Below are 24,827 nucleotides of genomic sequence, written 5' to 3'. Positions count from 1 at the left end.
TGGAAGAAAACTGTTTGTGTGTATTGGGGTGTTTTGGGTGGAAAACATAATGTGGAAAAATTGTGACGGAATGGGAGAGATTTGAACTTGTATGTAATGTCTTTATGTATTGTGTTTTTTGACGATTGTTGAATATTTTACATGAGAAAGGGAATTAAAATTATTTTAATAATTGTTATTTAGACCTTATTATTCAACAAATATATAAACAAATTGAATTTAAATAATATTAAGCGGCAATTATCAAAAGAAAACATTTCAATAACACTTGATTAATAAGTAAAAATGACAAAAATGACAAATCGTCTCTACATCAACGCTTAACACGGCTCGTGACGTATTTTTGATACATTTTCATACCCTCACCATATCCTGCTTATGTATCATAAAACAATCGATTTCCCCTCCGCTGCTGTGTGTATGTATTCATCGATTGCATTCGTTGCTTGCTGTGTTTAATTTCATCGACAAAACTGAAAAATGAGTGGAGGGGATGAGCTCGATCGACGAAAACCCCTGCAAAGCTCGATTATTATGCTGCTGCTGCTTCATAATCGTAAGAGAGGGGGTAATAACCAGCATACAACATCTAATACGCACGCATACGTCTACCTTGCTGGTGTGCGATTGTGTGCGTGTGTGTGTCTCTATTCAAACAGCGATGCTGTGCAGAGCATCTCTGTCGCACGCGAGCGCAAACAGCCCCGACCGAACAGAAGGCTGTGCCGTTCATGCTCCCTGTGTAGTACGATGGGTACGAGACACACACAACCACACACACACTCTCACAACCTATCTCGCCTTCCCCCTGCCGGCACGAACGAGCGCACCCCTACTACTGCTGCTGCGTGTTGTCTGTGGCAGCAGCAGCGCTGCGCTCTCAGCCTTTGCCTGCGAGTGGTTTAGTAATGAAAAATCCGCGAAACAGCACGCAGGCGGCCCTCTCACGCGCGATTCCCACATCGTTTTTCGTTGTTTTCTCGTCGCGGTCGTCGTGTGGCCGTGTCTGTCGGTTGCGCGTGCTGTCGGTCGTTTTGCGTGCCCGTGCGTGAGTGCATTTTTGGTACCGCGCTGTCGTTGCGTCGTCGCGCGTGTTCCGTTCGAAAATTGTTGCGCTTCTTTGCGTGAAAATTGATTGCCTTGAGGTGTGTGTGTTTTTTGTTGTTGTGCATTCTTTTATCAAGAAAAGCAGAGGATTACAAACCCACCCCCCAGTAAAATCAGTGCAGCGGTTAAGTGAACAATTATTGTTGTGTTTTGGTTTCCTCATCACACATCAACACCGCATCCAAAAAACACCCCCACACGCACTATGTGACAACAGCATCAGTAATTATCAAACAAGTGCTTGTGTTTTCATGCAAAACCGGCTGTTGTGATCGCCTCCAAATATCACCAGCAAAACATAGTAAATAGTGAAGCTTCAGTGAAGGAATTGCGCTAGTGTCAGCAAATGCGAATTTAACAAAAATCAATTAAAACACAATGATTTAGTGCAAACAAAACAAAAAAAAAAAAAGAAAGGAAAACGGAAGCCGAAGCAGCAGTGATGGAATTTCAGTTTCTGTTTTAAACCTTCCGGAACCTTACAAGCTGCCGTGGTGTGGAAAAGCGTGTGCGTTCAAACCAAACCAGTGAACAAAGAAAGCAAGAAAGAAATTTTGATTTTATTTTCAAAAGAGAATATACAGTGCAAAGTGCAACAAAAGTGCATCCGATTGTACCCACACACACACACACACATACACATATGGTTTTGATGGCAGGTGGCAGTGCCAGTTGGTGTGCCAGTGAGTAGAAGAAATCGACCGGGAAAAAGGAACGCAGCAGCAACGCCAACGGCAACGGCAGCAGCAGCAGCATCAAAAGCAATGATTCAGGTCGATCCGGTTGGATATCCGTCAAATGTGAAAGATGAGTCCAGCGCAGATGAAGGTGAATACACTTACCTGTCCTGCACGTCCTATAAAACCAACTTCCCGACGGCAAAACTGTCCCAAAAGGGCAGTTCTTCGCTGTGGCAAAACTCGAGGTGTTTATTGCTGTTTTAGTTTGCTCGCGGGATGGTTAGAGAGCTCGGATTAACAACAACGCTAGCGAGGGGTGGGGGGGAGGGTGTGCAAAAGAAGCAATCAATTATATTTCTAACATAACATTTACCCGCTGCGCCACAAACAGATCGTACGCTCTTCCCCTTGAAACTCCAAAAAAACCCCGCGGAATAAACAACGATCGGCTGACCAACCGATCGGTGGGGGTTGGTATGAAGGGGGATGAGGAAACCGAGCTGACCGGCAGGGCAGCTGCTGGTGGTGGTTGGGAAAATAAATAAATTTTCCCTAGTTCGTGCGGGATTTTCCCCCAATTTAATGTCGTCTCTTGCGCTCTCGCGTGATCTTTGTTGCGTGCAGTTTTTTTTTATCTGCCGCGAACCACATCCGCGAATGGTTTACGCAAAAGGGCCGTTTTTTTCGCTCACTCTCTGCTTTCTGTACAGTGAAAATGAGAAAATCGATCGCGCCTATTAGCGTGTATACGTGTGTGTGTGTTTGTATGGGTCTGTGCTTGTTTTGGAAGCGTTCCCCGGTGAGGTTTTTTTTTGGGTTGGCAAAAACCGGCAAAACTCACGCACTCACCCGGGCTTGGGGGCTGGTTTCTATCTAATCGATTTATTTTATTTTGCATTTCAAACTGGCCCGCGGGTAGAAGATTGCTTTATTTTCCAACGCTGATCCAAAGCTTTCCCCAATGTACGCTTGGCCATGGCTTGGCCGCCAAGCGAGCGAGCGAGTTGGGCCAATGTTTACGATTTATTAATCGAATCGATGTGGAAGCTGCAAAACCGCCACAGCGTGGTGCTAATAATGTAATTAATAAACTGATTTTATGTCAAAGGCCGCGTACGCGCGGACGACATCTGGCGGATGTGTTTGAACGCGTTTATTTGCGTACACAGATGCACCCACAGATGCACCCACCACACAACCCGATGCAATGCTAAACATCAAACCCAAAACCGCGATTAAAATCCCCGACACCAGATATATATTAGCCCCCGATGCCACTAGATAAATGGATGGATTTAGATAAAGGGAGTTTAATTGATAGGTGTGTACGTGTGTGCTTGCGATACAGTAGCTGCCCCAGTTGGAGGTTTAAAACGCGCGCGTGTGTGTAAAATGTATATGAGGAAAGATACGCATCAATGTTGTTTTAATCAATTACTGCTATTATAAACAAGGATGCAGCGTTTATTTTTTTGCGGTAAGATAAAGTAAAGTGATGGCGGACATTTGATGCATTCATGGCGAACAAATGTGCACAACGCATACTGAAATTAAATGTTTTACTGTCGAAATGCCCACTGAAACCTTTTTTTATTTCATTCCCATTCATCAAAGTACCGGAGTGATTTTCTTCCATGAATGTCCTGTCATTTTATATGTATTAATGCTATGTATTGTAACACAAGTAAGACTTTGAATAGCGTTATATTGCTCATTCTTTCAATAATAGACTCACTTGATTTATTGCATACAGAAGTGCTTAACCACACAGTCATAGTGATGGAAATAAGATATGAGTATCATGTAGCAGCTGGTACCGCTGTATGTAGGACTATTGAGGGTCCTTGGCTTCATTTATCGCTATCCCTTTTACTTAACTAAAGGAATAAGTATTTCTGATGTTGTTTTAGAGAATTTAAACAACTTTTTCAATATATTGCCCAAAATATTAGACCTTTTTTCTGATATGAGGTAGCAAACCATTTTATCTACTTTTCCTACGATTGAGTATGTACACTACCTTTCAATCAATCATTATTTGAGTTTTCAAGCAACCTGTAAAGATTTTTAGCATTTCAGATTTACTTTCCTTACTATCAGTCGTTATCAGTCAAGAAGGTATGGGTATGGTTCCAGTACACCACGAAGTACAGTGAAATCTCCCCAAGATGTAGTCTCTTCAAGTTAATTGACGGTTAACAAAAATATTGATCAAAGGATACCATGTTTTTCCCGCAGTTTCTTGGATACTTCATAGCAACACCTTCATTCGTTTTCCTCAACATGAATGTCTTGCCAAGCTGACGGACTTCTGAAGATTCAGCTTAGAGAGATTTCACTGTATTCCAAACTTGATAGTTTTTGTCTGTTCATGGACCACATTTTTGTAAACTAGACAATGTTTGAATTAATTTGGTATGATTTAACTCGCAAGGGATCAATTGCAAAATGAGTTGTCTTTTTGATTATAATCTAAAGCATGTAAGTAAGGAAATATACAAACTGTTTCAAAGATTCTTATTGAATTAGTAATTTAGTAGATAACACCAGCAACTTTCATCGAAAAGTTTGTTTTGTTTTGTTGGTATTTTTGTATTTTAAAATGATTTTTGATGTTTTCTGAAGTTCTCGTCACGCATTGATCGATTAATTGTATTTTAATCAACTTGTTTGAATTGTACAATCTTTCTGCTTTGTTGTGTGAACTACTCTTTAATCCTATTCTTCATTGGAGCCATATAATATAATAATTTCAAGCGCTTAGTAATGCTCCAATTTTACCTTATGATTAATCAAACCCCCTCTGTTTCAACCTTGCGCTTTGTCTGTCCCCCATTCTTTTTGCTTTGCAATTCTGTTACACACAAACTCTAAATAGAGCACCAATTTAATATGCATTTAACACACAGACAGACAACGGCCAGTAAACAGTATCGCTTGCAATCATGCACAAACAATGCGCTTCCAAAAGGCGGGCCCCGCTGTTCGTTTCAGAGAATAAGCGCAATGAGTAGGCAAATGATATGATAAATGTCGTCTTACAACCAAACCCGCCAAACCGCCGGGGAGAGGAGAATGATTGCATTTTGCGGCCTCGCCGATCGCCGCCGTCGATCATCATCATTATTATGGATGGATGTTTTTTTTTCGTGCGCCATCGAAACGACAAGGGTGTGTGGAGCACGCAGCAGGAATGGGAAGGGGGTTGCAAGAAGAAGAATGGGAAACCAGTCGCGGAACCTGGGGCGATTTTGGGCGGAGTTACGAGCGCGTTATGATTGCTTGATTGCTTGACTGTCGGTTTGAATTGTTCGTGCAACGTAGGGGATAGGTGGTGGTGGTGGTGGTGAGCCGATTGTCAAAAAGGGAGGGATGCGTTTTTTTGTAGCTGTTGGTGTAGTTGTTCGTTATTATTACGTCGCCCGCCTCGTTGGCCACACATGAGGGGCTGTGATTTTCCGTTTTCGGCGAAGGGTGCCGCCCGACCCGATGGCGACAGCGACTACGGCGAAGGGTTTTAATCGAAAAAGATATGCACACACACACACACGCAGACACTCTGTCACACCAATCCGATCGATGGATTATCGCAACATTTGTGCTGTTGGTTCGTTTACGTAGGTCGATTCGAGAAGCCCTCACACAGGCAAATGCATTACAACACACGCACACAACCATAATCTCATAAATTGAAAGGGATCACATTCGCAAGGCACTCTAGATCGGTTGCTCTAGTTTTGGCGCAGCACAAGAGCAGCAGTAGCAGCAGGAAAGGAGCACTAGATTTGGTACACTGCCAAAGATGCTTGTGGATGACTCGGTGTTTGCATGATGCATTGCATTTGCGTGTGCAGCGCGAGAAGCTGCGCAGTTTTTTCTTTATTGCAACTGCAACTCTGTATTTTACACAAAACACACACATTGTAACAGGACAGCACAGTTATTGAAAGGATTTCACGCGAACGCAAGCAATGCGCCATCGCTCATCGCCGGCCAAGGTCGTTTATAAGTCAGAAGACGCCACGTGAACGTGAACAGGAAGAACAACGAACCCCAAGGCAAGAGGAAGAGGCAGCGTTTGCATTTGGAAAACGATTAACCAAAAGTGTCGTAAAACGGCCCCGAACTTTAAACTTGCCCGAAAGGACACACAGGCACATTTTGATATCGTCATTAGCCGAAGGGCTGTGTCTGTGGAATGTAATTTTTCGCCCCTAGATAAACTTTAATGAAGCGCTCCCTTCCACCCCTCTTCTGCTAGTGCCAGACCCATCGGGATAGGTATCCTTTTCACGGCCCGGAAACCCTTTGGAAAAACCCCAAAAATGACCGTCATTAAGTTGAAGATAATGGACGAAGAAAACAAGCGAGATCGTTCCGTTTCATTCCTGTTTCCTTTTTACAAAAAAAAAAAAAGAAGGTTAGAAAGAGCCATGGAATTTGATTGCTTTTTTCCCCAGTCTTACTCACCGCTCGAAAAGTGAGTTGCGTCGCTTGGTCCTATGTGACCTATCCGTTTTCACTATTGGAGTGATTAAAAATTAAGATACAACCCGCTCGGATGCAAATGCAAACCGGCTGCCCCAATGTGGGAGATTCGGGGACACATTTCATATACGAAAAAAAGAAGGAAAAGCGTTTAAGGACAATCCTTTGCTCTCGTAAATGAGCCAACTTGGGGCCCTTTTCCCACGAGTGGGAGGTCCTTTTTGTACAGAAAATCCAAGAATGGTTACAATATCACAAAAATGGCACCAAAGAAACCGTTAAAAACTGCAAACCACTACCACCTTTGATTACGATGAGCATTTTCTTTGCTTCTTCTGAGTGACTTTAACGGAGCAAAACCAAAAACAAAACAAAAACTCGACCCAAACCATGAAACGGGAGCAATACAATTGTAATCCAGCACCGTAAAATGGGCGGGCAGAGGAAGATAAGAACCGCTTTTATTGTTATGGTTATCCCCCCGGGTTAAGCTTGTACCGGCACCGATGTACGATGTCACGAATCGGCTTGTCCGGTTATTACCAGCACCATCAGCAGTGTCTTGTTGTTGTGGTCGAATAGGTTGCCCGGTGTGTTCTTTGTATATCAGTTGCGGACGATTATGAATGAGGTTTTATCGGTGTACCACTCGGTGCCTTTCGGTGCGTTCGTTCAAGCAATATTTGTCGATCGTGATGTTGATCCAGCACAAACATGGCGCAAACGATCAGTCAACGAGCGGGGGCTGATGCTTACCCGGCAATAAAGTTTTGCACATCCCGTCGGCACAAGAACTGTCTTCCGTTCGCTTTACATGGCTTTGGCTTAGCCGGGAGACTAATTGGAATGATGGAGACGGCTTGTGGGGCAGTGTAAACAGGTTTCTTTCCTATCGATGAACCCGCTCCCTCTGCCTCTTCTCTCTTTTTCGATGAGCGTATAAATTACCCCTTTTTTGGGGCCAAACGTCAGTAAGGAAAAGACGCTATTCGCAATTCCGCGCACACGACAAACCAATTCCCTTTTTCTCCAACCGTGTTCTGCTGTGGTCTTAATCCACGAGCTCGAGCTATTTTCTCCCAGTGTGTCCCAGCTGCCGGAAGAAAAACATGCCAAAACGTCAGCTTTTCTCTGTTGACCAACAACCACCCTGCTCCCCTGACCTGATGTCTCGCTCTCTCTCTAATCGCGGTGTGTCTATGAAAATGGGCATTAAGCTTGCTGCCGCTGCGCTGGTGTGCCGGATCGGATATGGATAAATCGGACAGATCGCACCACCCACCACCTCCCCACAAACTCCCCTTTTGAATTGATGGGTTTTATGTTGGAACAGGGGATAGGAGAGGAAAAGGTTCGAAGAAGATCAGCAACATCTCAAACTGGTAATTGTGGTCAGTGATTTCGTCGTTCGTCTTCTGGTCCCTGAAGTCTTTTTGCTCTCTCTTTCTCGCTCTCTCTCTCTCTCTCTCTCTCTTCCTCTCTTTGCCATCGCTGAACTCGTTTTGTTCCACACCGATAAGGGATGTGTGCGTGGTGTGGAAAGAAAACAAACAAAGTGAGGTATACGATCGCACGGGATCACATGTTGGGACGCGCTCCGTGGGTTATACCGCGTGGGCCTCTTGGCTGACCGGCTAACAAACGGAAGCTGTGTTCAGATGCGTGGTCATCCGGGCAAAACACTAAAGAAGCTCCATCCAGTCACGCATACAAACGGGAATGAAACAGTCAAAAGAATCGTCCTAAAAACGAGACTTGAGTTGAGTCCGAATTTTAAAATGGACACGCAATGGAAGAGCTACAAAATTCCATTCAAACAACTAACAGCCAACGAGTTTGTGTGCCTATATCTCAACACACGAAATACACACACTCACAAACTCCACTAACTATTGATTGATCGGCAGGAAATATGCGACCCCGTGGGCTCATCATAAGACACAAGCGAAGGCGCACGCATACTTAGGGAGGGCCGCAGCAGCGGGAGAGACCGCGCAACACGCGGGTTGATTTTTCCGCGAGTTTCGATCGATCGATCCATCGACCGCTTGTCATGTTTGTGCGTGATTTGATCTTGTGTGTGTGTGTGTTCGTCTGCGCTTTGTCTGCGTTTTTTGATAATCGGCGGCCGGTTGTCGATTCCATCACCACAGTTAACCACCATTTTGTTTCGGTTTCGATCGGTTCTCAAATTAATAACTCGTTTTCCTCACATTTCGGGGAGGTGAAGCGAACGTCTCTCCCTCTCTTTCTCTATCACTGTCTCTCGATCAAATTCCCATACAGGAGGCCATGATGGTTTTGTGTTGTTGGCAGTGTGCTGCATTTTGTTAATGTGTTGTGCCTGTTGGCGTTGGGTGTATTTGCGTTCGAATGCGTTCGGAATGCAAAATGTGCGATTTAAATGAGAGCAGCGCGTTGTTGTGTGAATGTGTGTTTGTTGTAGCAAAATTGCGACCGAAAAACGCGCGTTAATTCGTCCCAATAACCGTATGGTAAAATGGTAATAAATAACGCTGGAAAGGCTACCCCCAAAAGCCTTACCAAAAGGGGTCATTTTGGGGTCAGGTTGGGTGGTGCGCAGTGAGTGAAGCAAAATGGGTGGTTGATTTATTAATTTAATTTGCCAGACGAATTATAATTAGTCCGTGACGTGGTGATTTTTCGCCTTTTTGACGCCTTCTCGGGGTTGGACGAAGTACCAGTACGAGCGACAGTTTCACCAAACGCATTGACATTAGCATAAAGTGCATAATATGCGTGTTGATGTCCCCCTTATAGCTGAGGTTGTATTTGTTAACCTGTCCGGGTTTGAAGTCTTCTGCTGCTACTGCTGTTTTAACATAATCGGTTTTGGGAGGAAGGTTTAACCTATTACGTAGCTGCGAAAGTGGTGAACACACATTAAAGCGTTAGTCGTTACCATGGCTGCCTAATTTTTCGCCCGCTTGAAGCTCAACTCGCCCTGCGGGCGATTATTTAAACAGCTGGAGTTTCGGGTCAGCTGGCGAAATTAATTCAAATTGGTGCCGTGTTTTTTGGTTGGACTTCAAATTGAACACAAAAATGATAAAAATGATAATGTAGCTTTCACGTATAAAGGTTGACATACTTCAAGCTTGGTGGACGTCTTCTTGGAGCCTTTATTTAGTCTGCTGACTTATTAATTTCAAAAGCCCGCACTCGCTTCCAACCTATCAGCAATGGCAAGGGCTGCAAGGGATGAAGTGCATACATTCAATTGATAATGGAAATGACCGCTTCTTGCTGACCGTCTCGATTGATGATATGTTGGAGTGGGATAGGGCGGATGATGAGACATTGCAATTGATAAAAGGGAGGGCGAGGGCAGAAACACGCACGAAGACGAGCCGAAAGATGTGTTTTCTAAAAGATATACACACACAGGGAGAACGAAGTGCTTGCTCAAACATAACCTCTTGCAAAAGGTTTTCGGTGAGCATACGTTGTAGGCAATAAAATAAAACGCATCCAATAACACGTACACACACACGCAAGCAGGGGGCAATGGAATTGACCACATCAGAAGAATTGGACTGTGCACTGAACAAACTGAACATGGATGAGATGGAGTCAAACAGGGAGGAAAGGGTATGATTGCTGCACATAAGCGAACGAAAGGAAAGGAAAATCAATTTACAACACGCCCTGCTGCACACACGATGCCCTGATGGCTGCTGCCATCATCCTTCGAAGCACTTTCCTGCGCTGAAAAGGGATTTCAGATCGCCCTTTTACTTTGCGGGGAGTGGGTTTTTGGGTGGTGGTTGAAGCCGGGGGGAGGGATGCTGCTTGAGAGAGAGATGGGGTCGCTTCGGAAGAGTCCCGGAACCCGGTGGTCAGTTTTGTTGTGTCTGTGTGTGTGTGTACATATCGATTGGAGTACACCGACACCGAACGACCACACCCGGCACAACGACCGACCGAGCGACCGATTGAAGTTATTGCATTCAATTTCAGACTTACACTTTTCCTTTCTGGCCAACGTTAAGCATCGTATCCCCTTGTTGTCCTTCCTTCCTTCCTTCTTGGACGCTGGTTTTTTATCGTTCGATTGTCAAACAGTGTTCTTTTTTGTTGTTATGAAATGTGGATGAAATGGGAACCTTCGGGATCTTATTTTACATCCAGGACTTGCTGGCAGTACGGAGCAGTGGTTTGGATCCTACATATAGGTGCATATAGGTGGGTGCTTTGCTTATCTCGTGTCCAGTTGCCCAGTGCTTTGCTGTGTGTGTGTGTTTGTATCTTTCAAAACCACCCCGAGTATGTAGAGATAGAGGCAAATAAATTAACACTCCTGATGATGGGCTTGTGTGGCTGTGTGGTGACCACGGTGCATTGGAAGTGCCGCGCGGTCGCGACCGAAGATGGCACCGTCACCGGCCTTTGCGCAGTCCCCGGGTGATTGAAGGGTGGTAGTTGTGTTGTGCTTCTTGTGCTGCGGCTTTTGTAGTTCGCTTCGTGTCGAGCGTTGATGGAATGTGTTGGAGCAGTAAGAATTGTGTTGAAGCAGGTTGGCAAACATTAGCAAACGTTTTGTTGTAAATTTAAATCATTTTGTAAGGGTAAACAAGCATATTTAACTGTCTGTTTCTTTAGGAATTTGGAATTATTTGTGATTGCGGCTAGTTAGGATGTCAACAAACTACGAAAAGTTGTAGGGTTATTTATGCATTTATTCTTGCTTCAAAATTTGTGTAACATGACTCTCTTTTATTCGTTGACAAAGACTCAAAAGTACCTCTGAAATCACACATAAATGTTATTATTAAAGCTTAGATTCATGGTAACTCAACTAAATGTAGGCAATCATCATTTTATTTGATTAAAATACCCTAACAATTAACAACTCTAGTATGTTATTGTACATTTATATTATAAATTTTTGTGTGAGGTCTACTCTGAAATCATTAAAGTGTTGTCTGAGTTTCTCTTTCTTTTCAATCATTGAAACCTCTTTTCAAGATATTGTTGCGCAATGCTTCCTTAAATTGCCTGTTTTTTAACCTAAATTTGATCTTTTCGATCGAAATTTTTTCCTCCCAGTTTTAGATTTTTGTAATTTTAAACCACATTGAATTTCCCAAACCAAAGGTCCTCAAAGTAACTACGACTTCAGCACCATAACTTTCTTTCAAAAATTGATAAAGCATATGAAAGAAAATCCAACCAGATCCGCTTATTTATTTCTTGCCCAATGCCACCGCTAGCCACCAAACCAATCCTTCTTTGCATTCCTTTTGCATGTGTTCAATCAAAACCCTCGGCCTCGGACCTTTCAAAAACTTAAATCACCCGAATTCGCCTGTCCAATCAGTCCCTTTCCTCCTTCCCAACCCCAACCGATCATCAAAAAAACATCAAGGATACCGCTCAGCCTGGCCCAACCAGCCCAGCGCAGTGTGGGATAATGAGTCCGAGCCATCTGGGAGGGCCACCGAAACATGGCGCGGACGACATTGGCCCGTGTCGTGATCGTGATGCGCCCGGGGAGGGAATCCGCCAATCCGCCAATAAATAACGGCATTGAATCATACCGGGGGAAAAAGACCAATCAAAACAAGAGAAAAGGAAGAATAGAAAACTGATCAACCGGACAGTGTGACAGTCGATGGGGTAAAGTGTATTGGTTTCCCCATCCAGTGCTCCAGTTCCAAAACCGTTTCCGTCTCCGGGCCACCTGGGGATCGTTTGCTTACTCCACACGATTGCAAAACATAAATCCCAAAAGCGGAGCTAAAATTTATAATAAATATTACATATATAAATTTACTGCCCCGCGCCGACAGACAACCAATCGGACAAAACATGCCACAGTGTGGGGCTTTTTTTCTTTCTGTCTCCCGTACGATCTCGAAGCGCGAGCGCCTTTAAGTTCCAGCGTTATGGGACATAACCCAGCACTGGGGAGGGTGGGCCGCCTGTCGCCGGTTTGCCTGCCTTTTTGTTGCCTTTATTTATTTGTTTGATTTTCGTTGGGCGTTTGCGATAAGTCCGCGACGCGTTGTCCCTGTTGTCGCTCTGCCTGTTGGGTTTTTTTTTTGTGTTCGATCTGAGATTCGCAAAAGGCGCATTCGATCGGCCGGAGCCGTGCACTCCTAAAGGGATGTGATGTGCCGTTGCCGTGTGAGTGTTTAATTCTCGCCTTCTGCCTTTTATGCCTAATAAACGAAACCTAAATGGTGCGAGAAATCGTGTGCGAGCGCGCGCGCTCTCGCTTGCGTCCAGTCCGCGCGACGAGGAGGATGATCGTCGCGAGCAAACACAAACGTCATCGGCCGCACATGGGTTCGATCGGGCGTCATCTTTTCGAACGCATCGGAGAGGGTGGCATGGAAAGGGGGAGGGGAGGGAAGGCGGGAGATCGAGAATGAGGATCAGGATGAGGATTTTGATCGGTAAATGTAATGTGTTTGCCCTTCCCGGACCGGGAGTGCGCGTACATGATCGAGAGCCGTGCGAGGTCGTGGAATGGGCCCCAATGCGTACGTGTGTGTGTGTGTGCGTGACAGACAGAGGGCCCTTTGGGACCGACCAAAGAGGAGTAAGGGGGGAGCTGGGATCTACAAATGTCGATCGATCGGTCGGTCGGTCGAGCGAGGACGTTTTTACTCGCGTTTATCGAGCGAAAGGGTGACGTTGACGATGGCGAAGGGCCATTTTGCCCTTTTCTCGTGCTCGTCTGTCCTCTTTCCTCTTCTGAAAGCCTTCACCCTCCCCCCTCCCCCCTTCCACCCGGTTTGGGGTTGGGACGCGGGTTTATGCATCGTTATTAAAATATGGAGTTCTGCCCTGTTCGATTCCCGCCTGTTCCTTGAAGTTCCTTCGCTCGATGATGTGGTGGGGTAGCCTTCATCGAAAACAGAATCACCATCCATCCTTCAATCGACACCCGGCTCCAAGTCCTGCAACAGAATGGAAGGAAAGAGATAGTACGTGTTGATACGCGTGTGCCTGTGTGTGTTGTCTTGTTGCTCACACACACACACACACACACACACACACGCCCGATTCGAAAAAGGGGAATGCGATCTCATTAAAACGCTCCCTCTGCACTCAATTTATTGACGCTTTTCATTTCGCCCTGGGGGAGGGACGGGGTTGGTATGAAAGGGTGCCCCCCCCGGGAGGGGTGGTGGTTTAAATGTACCTTCGGTGTGCACTTTATATGGATTAAATTTTTGAGGTTAAAGCGATCAGCTCGCGCTCGCTCGCGGCGTTGATCGTTGTTTATTACCCGCGGTCCATCGATCAATGTACTTGCGCTGTAACGTTTGCGCCTTCGATCGTTCTGTGTTTGTTGCTTGTGTTTTTTCTCCTTTATTAATTCGCCTTTCTTATCAAACATGATGGCCCACCGGCCATCGGTGCGGGATGCATCCCCATTTTTGCAGTGTGGTGTGGTGCCCCCATCTTCTGCTGATCATCCATATCGGGCGCATAAACATGCCAAAGGTGTAATGTGCAAAAAGGGGCAATTTTTATCACACACACACACACCAACCTACCCACACCTCTCAAGCCTTCCCCCCAGCCTTCCAACATGAACGCAAAGACTGGTGGAATGCAAAATACGAGCGAGTGAGGGATAAAACAAGTTTTTTCCCTTTTCCTCTGGAGGAGGGCGAAGATGTGATCGCGGTACCGATCGGGGTGCGCAGAGCATAATTTGCAAACGAACAGGACAGATTATTGAAAGCGAAGCGAACGTACGTCGGCATGTGAGATGTCGAAGAAAAAGGGGACTTCCCTTCCCCACTTGCTGCGGCACGTCCGGAAAAGGGCTTTATTTAAATTTTGATTTCGGCCCAGCAACGGCCAACGGAGCGAAAACGTGTTGCCATAATTTTACCTCACCTGCACCTTCCCTTTTGATATTAACTCTGGGTTTTGCTTTATGCAGTGATTTTCTCATCTCGGAACTCTCTTTCTCTCTCTCTCCCTCTTTTTCCCCTGCACAGATATGAAGGAGAATGGTTGTACAGATAACGAGCACACAATCGCGAAACCGTCGGTGCAATTGTTAGCGAAGATGTCGGAGGAATTTGCCGAAAAGGCGGCCGCGGCGGCCCGGCTCGGCGACCATCATCTGCATCATCCGCACTATCAATCGGCGGCGACGACGGCGACCGGACGCCATCAGCCGCAGGATCGATCCGATGCCCTCAACGAGGCGGACAATTTAAGCGAGGACGAACACAATGAGGACGACGACGAGATGGCCGACGGGCGGCGCAGCTCCAATGCGACGCTAGCGGCCAGTGCAGCCGCGCCTGTGAACGATCGTGCCAGCAGCGACCGCGAGGAGTCGGCTGGAGGGGAGGAGAAGCCGACGGCCGGTGATTGTGCCACCGGTCGAAGCAGCCCCCGTTCGCCCATCTCGCTGGTGGGGCGCGTGAGCGTGAACGAAGGGCTCGGTTCGATGCTGGCCGGCGGCGATCATCATCGCGACGAGCCGGCGAGCATTGCAGCGGCCGCCGCAGCAGCCGCCCTCGGTGGACCGGCGGCAGCGGCCGCCCTGGCAGCGGCAGCAGCAGCCGCCGCAGCAGCCGCCAAAAACTCCGCCAACCCTGCCGCCCTCGGTGGACCGCTGTCGGCGGGTGACTTTAATCCGGCCGCCGCGTTCGGCTTCCCACCGGCACCGCCGCACGGGCCGGCGCCGGGCATGTCGATACAGGCGTTCCAGAACGCGATCGCTCAGTTCACGGCGAACGCGCTGGCGAACAACATGGACAACGATACGGTGGTGAAGAATCTGGCCATCCTGCAGTCGGCGCTGTTTACGCTGCAGCAGCAACAGTTTCTGCAGTTTCAGCTCATCCAGCATCTGCAGTCGCAGCTGGTGAAGAAGCAGGCGGAGAAGGACGAGCTCGGGGCGAGCGGTGGTCCGCTCGCCGGGTTGGCCGGGCTCGGTGCGGGGCTGGCCGGATCGGTGGCCGGGGTGGACAGTGCAACGATCGGTTTCCTCAACAACAACAACAACAATCACAGCCAGCACAATCACAACAAGCAGCAGCAGCATCACACGGGAGGAAGTGGTGGTGGCAGTGGCAACAGTAACGGTAGCAGTCGACACCACCAGCACCATCATCAGCAGTCCCAGGGTGTTAAGAATGAGCCGCAGGATCTGCGGAAATCGTCCCACAGCTCGGTGGCTGGGGATGGGGACGAGGAGGAGGAGGTGGAGGAGGAAGGCATTGAGGATGCGTTCAGCAAGAGCTACCAGATGGCGAACATGATGGCGGCGGCTGCGGCCGCGGCGAACAAATCGCACGTCCCACCGCACGTCAGCGAGCTGCTGCGGCCTTCGATCCATCCCGTACCGGAAGAGGAACTAAGGTAAGTGGCTCTTGAATGAATCATCGCTCTTTTTTTAGTGAAATTAATCTGAGTAGAAGAGTTTAAAGTTCAATTCACTTTGAGTGATTTAGTTTTTTTAAATTCATTTTAAGTGACTTCTCTGCGTAGTGAGTCAATTCATATACTGATTCAATTATCGATTCAATTTATTTTGAGTATTTCACACACTTTCCATTCCCAATAGCGACTCAATCTCTTATGCTTATTTTCACCCAAACTCCATCTAGGAGCTCATTTTTATGTGATTTAACACACTTAGTCTACGAACCTAGCAGTGACTCAATGTTTAAAGCTGTGACAAAAGATTCTTAGAGTGATTTATTTCTATGTTTTGGCTATCGAATCGTTTAATGTAGCGCATTTGAGATTCAAATCAATGTAACTGAATCTTAGAAGCACTAGGAGTGAGTGCATTGTGAATCATAATAGAGCAGAAAGAGTGAAAGAGTTCTAAGACTGATAAAAACTCTTCGTGAAGAATTGAGTCCTTAAATTCACTTGCAAGCTTCAACTCACTCGATCGCTCTTACTCAAAGAGCCACTAATTTCTATTCCCGACAGTCGATTGCATTTAGTGTTATTTCTCCCTCTTCCTCTCACTCAGAAAACCGAAACCATCCGACTCCGCCGGAAGTATGTTCGGGCTCGGTGCGTCCGACAAGCGGCACTCCTCCAGCGAACAGTCCACCCACGGACAATCGAGTACAGTCCCGAGCTCCCTCGGAACCTCCAGCTCATCTGCCTCCACCACACAATCGCTCGCATCGACCAGTGCAGCCTCCGCCGGCCGCTCGGAGAAAGATGAAATCCTCCCCTACCACCAAGAGCACCCCGGCTCAACCGGGAGCTTTTCATCGCTCGCCGCCAACATCATCACCGACCATGCGCCCTCCATGCTCGGTGAACCGAACTCGCTCGCGATGCTCGAAAAGAAAGCCCAGGAAGTGCTAAACTCCGCCTCCCAGGGCATCCTCTCGAACAACCTGCTCGATGAGCTGGCCTTCGCGAACGACAAATCCTCCCCAAATGGGCGCAACGATGCGGCCCTGTTCAAGCACCGCTGCCGGTACTGTGGCAAAATCTTTGGCTCCGACTCGTCCCTCCAGATCCACATCCGATCGCACACGGGCGAACGGCCCTACAAGTGTAACGTGTGTGGCAGCCGGTTCACGACCAAGGGCAACCTGAAGGTACACTTCCAGCGCCACTCGGACAAGTACCCGCACATCCCGATGAACCCGAACCCGGTACCGGAGCATCTGGACAAGTACTTCCCACCGCTTATCCCGCAGGAAGCGCTCAAGGAGCAGCAGCAGCAGCAGCAACAGCAGCAGCAACAACAGCAACCTCCAGGCCAGTCGCCAGCGCCACCTCCAGCCATGCCTGGTGGAGCCGGTCCCGCCGGTCCTGCTGGGCCTGCCGGGTTCCCGGGCGTGGTAGACGGTCGTGGTGCACCACCGGGCTTTCCACCGCGTAGCTTCTTCCCCGACTTTTACATCCCTCGGCCACCGCAGCTGCAGGAATTGTTTGGAGCGGCTGCGGCGGCCGCAGCAGCCGCGAATGATGCTAGCGCCCGCAATCCTGTGGATCTGTCACAGATGAAGAAACCAGTCGAACCACCACCAGCGCCACCACGGGAGCAAACGCCCGAACTCCGGAGCATGCACTCACCCGACCTCTCGAACGATGGACCGGCCCAAGGGACAAAGATCAAGCAGGAACCGATGGAGGAGTCGTTGGATCTTTCCGACAAGTCCACGAAGGTGACGGGAGGATCGGGACGATCTACTAGCACACCGATCCAGCATCATCATCATCGGGATATGGACGAGTCGAAGGATGGTTCGAAGGAAGATCATCCAATGTTGGATCATTCGGATCATCTGAAGGAGCACGATAATGGAGGAGCACTAGGAGCCGGCGCTCTGAGTGCCCTCAATAGCTCCACAAGCGAAAAAGAGTTCCCACTGAAGCTGAAGAACAACTCGATCGAGAACTTGGCAACTGTGCCGTCAGTATCTCCCCCATCTAGCTCCTCATCCGGCTCGCTCTATCAGGACACCGTACTGGACCCTTCGTTCTACGCCGCTCATCTCCCTCGTCCGGACAGCAACGACAGCTCGTGGGAGAACTTTATCGAGATCTCCTCGGAAACGTCAAAGCTGCAGGAGCTGGTGGACAACATCGAGAACAAAACGTCCGAACCGAACCAGTGTCTCGTGTGCAAGAAGGTGTTGTCCTGTCGCAGTGCTCTCCAGATGCACTACCGGGTGCATACGGGCGAGCGACCGTTCCGCTGCAAGATCTGTGGCCGATCGTTCACGACGAAGGGCAATCTGAAGACGCACATGAGCGTGCACCGGATAAAGCCACCGATGCGCACGCTGCACCAGTGTCCCGTGTGTCATCAGAAGTTCTCCAACATCTTCGTGCTGCAGCAGCACATACGGTTGCACACGGGGGAGATGACGGATCTGACGCCGGATCAGATTAAAGCGGCTGAGATTAAGGACTACGAGGGTGGAGTGCATCCACCACCGCCCCATCCGGATGCGTTACGGTTGAACCCGTTCGGGATGCGGCTAGCTAGTGAGTTCCATCAGCAGCAGGCACATCTTGCTCAGCAACAGCAGCAGCAGCAGCAGCAGCAACAGCTACAGCAGCAACAGCAACAACATCACCACCAGCAGCAACAGAACAAACGATCGCTCGAGCACTCGGACGAGGAGAATGACAGCGAGAACGGAGCACGACCATCATCCGTCGATCGGGGCGTCACCCCGATCGGCAAGCTGCCGAAGGTTCCCATCCACGAGAAACTCAAGGTGAAAACGGGACTCACCTCGCCGGCACTCGAAAGCCAGGTGGAGGATCTGCGCACGATGAACCTGCAGCGGCTCTCGATGCGATCGCTGCCACCCGCCGATGATTCGTTCTCGCGCGATTCCTCCTCGGCCAGCCCAACCATCGCCAGCGCCAACATGTCCACCGGCTCGGACGCAAAACGGTTACGCTCTTCCAGCCCGCCCAGCAACTCCTCCCCATCCATGCACGGATCGCGCCGTTCGCCCATTTCAACCCCGCCGACGGTTGGTGGGGCGGAACAGGCGAGTGCTGCCGGGCGGGCCGCGGCTGCCGCGGCCGCCGCCGTTGCCTTCCCGTACGGGCCACCGTTCCTCGGTATGCCCCAGTTCCCGCCCTTCATCAATCGGCCCCCATTCCTGGGGAATGTGCCGATCGTGCCGCCCGGGTCCAGCATGCCACCGTTCGGGCTGTTCGGTAAGTACCGCACAAGCACCCTCACCCCAAGCTCCTCCTGCCTCCTTTCCATCTCCACGCGCTCCTCCTTTTGCGTTAACCCTTCTTCATACACGCCTGTCACCTCTTCTTCTTCTTGCCATGCCTGCCAGCCAGCCAGCCTGCTGCCGATATTGTCTATCGCTGCATCGCAATAAAAAAAACTAAATTTTGAATCTTTTCGACCGATCTTTTCGTCTTCGCTCGTTCACTCGTCTTACAGACTTCCTCTCCCCGTTTCTACGTAGTATCCTCGTAGTGTCCACCCATTTCCTTTTGCCGCCCAGCTCCTCTTCCTACTCCTAAAACACCCCTCCTCCTCCCCCAAAAAACCGTTAACCATATCGTTTCAGAAAACATATTCAGATTTCTTATTACAGAAAATTTGATTAATTGTAGGCGTTCGTGGAAACACAACAACTTGTAATATTTGCTTTAAAACTTTCGCCTGTAATTCCGCACTCGAAATTCATTACCGAAGCCATACGAAGGAGCGCCCATTCAAATGTTCAATCTGCGATCGAGGATTCTCTACCAAGGTAAAGGAACGAAACCAAAAACAAAACGCAAAAAAACAAAACAAAAAAATACAAAACCAAACCAAACAACTAGCCACTTTCCTTCTCTTCTTTTCCCATTCACTGGTGTCTGTTTCCCGTCTGTTTTTTTATTTGATCCTAGTCGTTTGGTGGAGTATTGTTTCCTGTTTTCTTTTTGTAATGTGCAAATTAGCAAATCCCTCCTTTACGTCCTCTACCACTTTGTTTACTCGTTTTTCGTACTATTTTTGTGTCTATTTTCCTCTATTTGTAGCATATTTTGCTAATTTGTTCTACCCTTTCTATAACTTCCTCGCAGGTGTTTTGTTCTTTTTCCTTTCACTACTTTCACTGTTTGGTTGTGTATTTACCCTTTTCTTGTGTATTTTTTTCCATCATCAACATTCCTTGTTTTCTTGTTTTTTTTACTCACATCCTCTCTCTCTATCTCTCTCCTTGTAGTGTGTATTTAAAACAAAAAACAAAACAAGAAAAAAAAGAAAACCAGTCCTCTCTCTATGTGTTTGATTGAGTGTATTTTTTGTATGGCTACGTACTCGGAATTTGTAAACGAAACAAAAAAGCATAATTCACACAAACGCACGCACACACACACACACACACACACACACACACACACGAAAGCAATCTACAAAGGACACAAATCATATTACATCCGTAACGGAACAAGGCACTTTTTAGCTAAAAAATGGAATAAATAAGCACGTTACAGGCAAATTGCTTGTCGCCACTCCTCAATACGAAGAAACGGAAGGAAAATAGCGATCGTGCAATTACACAAAAAAAAAAACGATCATTGGGCCAGATTTCATGGAGAAAAGTAATCGGAGCACATCCAAGAAACACCCGCTGCTTGCTGTCCCTTTATTTAAGCTCCGTTTTTGTCCTTCCCCAATATGACAAGGCTCTCTCTCTTGACAAATGTCAACATTTGCGCCACGTTGACAAGTTATGAGAGCCGCTCGCTCGAGCACAAAAGCGCTTTTTTTGTAGTGTTGCAGTGGATCGTGACGGAGGACGCAGTGTGCGCAGTGAGGATCATAATGGTGACAAACAAAGGACATATCGGTTTTGCGGTTCGTTGATTCGCAGGACCGTTGTGCCTCTCTTGTCGAACGGGAGAAAGGTTGGAAGGACAACCCATGCTGAATGGGAAAAAAAGGATCGACTAAAGGGAATTAAATATGTTTGTTACGCGTGGTGAAATGATATTTTTCTTCCAAAATTCTTTTCATCAACGCTGTTCACCAACGCAGGAAAAAGAACAAAAAATGCTATTAGAATCACCATTTACTATTTGTCATCATCTGCCCGTGCACGGCACAAAAGGCAATACTTTGCTTTCAGTGCAATTAAGCTGCCTTATAAGCGGCCTTGCGGCACAACAACAAGCAAGACTCACCGGCTTGGGAGGATTAAAATAGGCGATTAAATGTCGCTCGGTATCTGAGAAAGGGCTTCAAAAATTGAAGCATTTTACACAAAAATAGCACCAGCAACAGATTTCATGCTCGGTTTTTCGCCGGCTCGGTCGGCATCATACGGGTTTGGAAAGCGAAAACAACACGCACATGCCGTAGCAGGAAGGACAGCGAATGCCGTTTTGCCGCGAACGATCCGATCGATCGATCGATACCGGTAGCCTGTGGTTGACATTTCGGTGGGGGCTTTTCAAATTGACAGAAATGTGGGGAATTTTGGGGCTGAGGCTGAGATGAGTTTCAACAGTTCATAAAGAAAGTGCGCGGTGCGCGAGAGCGATGCGGCACTTGATTGGTTGGGCTGACATTTAGTATGCGACTGAGCGACAGGGAGAAGACAGGGAAATATCTTTGCTAACGGACTAAAATAAAAGAAATCTATCACACGCATACATCGTACACTACTAATTGCAAATTGTTTGCCTCCTAAAAACAACCGTTCGTTCCCGGTTTCATCTAGCTTTCGAAAGGCACATTCGACATCCCACATGCTTGCTTATGCTTTTATTTGCATAGTTTTCATCGCGAAAAGATCATGAAGAAAAGGATCATGCAGCGGGAAAAGGGAAAGAAATGATACGCGCTGTTCTCGCTGTGGTCTAAAATTACGCATCCAAGAAGTGCATCTTTTAAATTGTTTTTATGTTGCTTCAACCCCTTAATCTTACTGGTGCTACTTCTTTCGCACGCGCTCTCTCTCTCTTCTCTTGCACGTTATTTTTGCGCGACATCGACCCGATCGACTGTACGCACCGCATATTAAGAGTATCGATATCGAGACACGCACTGCTCGCTTGCGCAATACGCACAAGCACGTCGAGCGCATTGTAGGGTTTTTTGCTGATTGCGCGACCGTGTGGTTGCATTTTTCATCTTCTTATCAGCTTTGTATCGGTGTGGTTTGCCTCTTTTTTTATTCTATTTTCACCACTTCTTTTACCATAATCGCTTTTACCCGCTTGCGTGTGTTTTCTGTGCGTGTGTGTCCTTCTTTTTCCTTCTTTTCTCACTTTCTTTCCTTATTACTGACTGCTTGTACTGTTCGTGTCTTCTGTGTGTTATGTAGAAGCTTGTTATTTTGTTTCAGTGTCTCGTGTTTCCTTTTCCTTGACTTATAGGATCTTTGTGGTTTTTTTTTTTTTAAATTCCCTATCCAATTGCATGATGACTGTTGAAACAAAAACAAAAAAAGCGGGAAAAGTTACATAAAAACACACTACAAGCAGCATTGCTCATTGCTACCGAATACCTTAACACAAAGTCGGGCAATAAATTAGTGAAATGTTTTTCCACCAAATGCAGCAAATTCTTGCATTGGAAGAAAGGAAGTGATTTTAATACGGAAGGGATAAAAAAGACGAAAATCAAAATAGAACAGGAATGAAATGGAGGAATGTGTGGAATGGAGAACTGTGGGAAAAGTACTAAGAGGAGGGAATATAGGATAGTTTTACTGATGGAATAGACCTATTTTAAACTCGCTCAAAACGATCGTTCTCGATCGATTCGATTCGAGTCTTTTCCCAAGTGCTTTAAATTGTTCTCTCTGTGCGATTCTGTGATTTGTTTGTGTTTTATTTGAATGTTTTGTGTGGTATTGTTTTTTAGTTTATGTTTGTTTCTTGTGTTAATACTCCCCCCTAACTCCTTTCTCTTTGCTTCCCTTTCCCCACTCTTTCTTCTTCCCTTGCTTCCTACCTCACTTGAAGAGATAGTTGTTTTTGTCTTTTTATAAAAACTCCTTAAACTAATCGAGCCGTTTTCCTCGCCTTTCTTCTCTCTCTCTCTGTCTCGTTCGATTCACTATCCGCAGGGAAATATGAAGCAGCACATGCTCACACACAAAATCCGTGATATGTTCGGCAGCTCGGGTGGCAATTCCGGGGATGAGTCACGCACTCAAACCCCACCCCAGGACAACCATTCGCAGTCGTCGAACGGTTCGGAATCGCATCACCACAATCACCATCAGCAGCAGGACGGTGGTGCGCAGGACTTTTCATCGTCCGGCGGTGGTAACGGTGGTGGTGGCGGTGGTTCTCATCATTACGGTGGCAACCGTGAGCGGTCGAAATCTGCCGGCTGCTACGACGATGGACCGTCCAAACCGACGATGGATCTGGGCGAACATGGTGCGCAGGTAGAGAACGAGAACGGTTCCAGCAGCCGGGCCTCGTGCGCCTCGGACCGGGGCAGCTCGCCAACGCCGCTGATGGCGGGCAGTGCGGCCGCGGTGGCAGCAGCTGCTGCGGCCCATGCCGCTGCTGCGGCCGCCGCTGCCTCCAACAACAACTACAGCGAGTACGGCATGGGTAAGGAGGTGACCGATCTGAAGAACTGGTGCCAGAAGCTGAAGGAAATGCCGGAAAACATTGCCGCGAGTTGATAATGTGCGCTGGTAGTTTCGGCCGCTTCCGGGCGGCGTGAGGCGGACGCTTGATACAACACAACACCGGAACATGGAGATACGACACTAACACACACACACAGACAGACACACAAACATGAATCGAATTTCTTTCTACCAAAGCTGAAAGCTGACAAAAAAAGGTGAATCAAGATGAGCGGCTGCTGGGGATTTGAGGCAACAAACAGAACAAAATAATCAAAACACACGACACGAATGTGGGGAAGGGAGATGGATGGATGGATGGATGAGAGGGAGATGAAATCGCTGTGTTACATATCAAGAAATGCTTTCCCGTGTGTTTTGTTTAACCATTCACCTTAGTTTCCTCACTGCTCCATGCATAGAGAACTTCGTTTTGTAAATAGCTAAAAAGCGAGGGAGCGAGGAAAATTTGTGTAACTTCACTTAAAACACATATAATACTGTGAAGTTGAAACGTCCTCAAAGTTTGAATTAAAAATGAATGAATAACAAAAATGTTATTTAAGTGGATAAAAAAAACAAAAGAGATGTGTTAGTTAAAATCACACAAAACAGAAGTAAAACAAAAAAAAAAAACAAAGGAACACTAAAAAAACAGAAAAAAAATCGAACAAAAAATATAAAACAACATCCCCCCATCTCCCCACAATCTATAATCACTGTATGTGAGTGAATGTGAGTGTGTATCAATGTGTAAGTGTATGTAAATGTACAATGTATCGTAGAAATGGCAAAAAGTAGTTCAAACGCTCCAATTAAGTTGGAGGAAAATGTGCAACAAGTGGGCAAATGCGACTGGAAATCGTAGTGAACAAAATCAAAGTAAGCTCTGAGCGATAGCAAAAAAAAGAAAGAAATAGTGTATGAAAGAGAAAGGCCGAGAGAAAGCATGTTTGGTGATGCAAAAAGGCTAGAAGAAAGGGAGAGAAAGAGCAAGAAAGCGTTTTGTTTGAATGAACACACAAAACGTGCATATTATCAAAGACAAGAATGAAAAAAACCCTTATATGTAGCATTAAGTTTTAGGTGTGTGTTTGTGTGCGTGTATGTGTGTATACATAGAGCTGCGACAGCAAACTATGAAGAGAATAGACAAACAAGAGAAAAAGAAAAATCATTAAAAAAAAACATAGGAACTGTAAGGAAGGAAGGAAGGAAACCAAACAATCTGAACATTAGAGCAGAAGAGGTAGTAGAACAGCAGCGAGCGAGCGAACGTGTTTCAAATCAAATCAAACGAATCAAGTGCGCGAAGAGTGAATGAACGAATTTTGCTTTTATGACCGATGTTGTAGCTACTTTATTCACGAACAAACACTGTGTTATAATCATAAAATGAGTAAACACAAGGCGTATATTACAAAAAAAAACACACACACACATATAAAACATAAACACACCCACGATACAGATGCAAAAAGAAAGAATGAAAAAAAAA

At 46.9% G+C, this 24,827-nt stretch overlaps 1 protein-coding gene across 3 annotated transcripts; it reads left to right on the top strand.

Moving 5' to 3' along the window:
- The first annotated feature begins 870 nt into the window (after positions 1–870).
- On the top strand, positions 871–24,827 carry LOC120901345. Of its 3 annotated transcripts, XM_040309199.1 has the most exons (5): positions 878–1,935; positions 14,261–15,638; positions 16,264–18,938; positions 19,356–19,495; positions 22,811–24,827. In XM_040309199.1, the coding sequence occupies exons 1-5, from the start codon at positions 1,872–1,874 to the stop codon at positions 23,381–23,383; spliced, it is 4,830 nt and encodes a 1,609-aa protein (XP_040165133.1). In that variant the 5' UTR covers positions 878–1,871; the 3' UTR covers positions 23,384–24,827. The 3 variants fall into 3 exon arrangements, with proteins under 3 accessions (XP_040165134.1, XP_040165136.1, XP_040165133.1); XM_040309200.1 differs by lacking the exon at positions 22,811–24,827 and having other exon boundaries at positions 871–1,935; positions 19,337–19,494; XM_040309202.1 differs by lacking the exon at positions 19,356–19,495 and having other exon boundaries at positions 872–1,935; positions 22,811–22,965.

Source organism: Anopheles arabiensis, chromosome 3, assembly GCF_016920715.1.
Source record: "Anopheles arabiensis isolate DONGOLA chromosome 3, AaraD3, whole genome shotgun sequence".
NCBI lineage: Eukaryota > Metazoa > Arthropoda > Insecta > Diptera > Culicidae > Anopheles > Anopheles arabiensis.
Note: the sequence above shows the minus strand (reverse complement) of the source record. Positions and strands in the feature narration are given on the sequence as shown.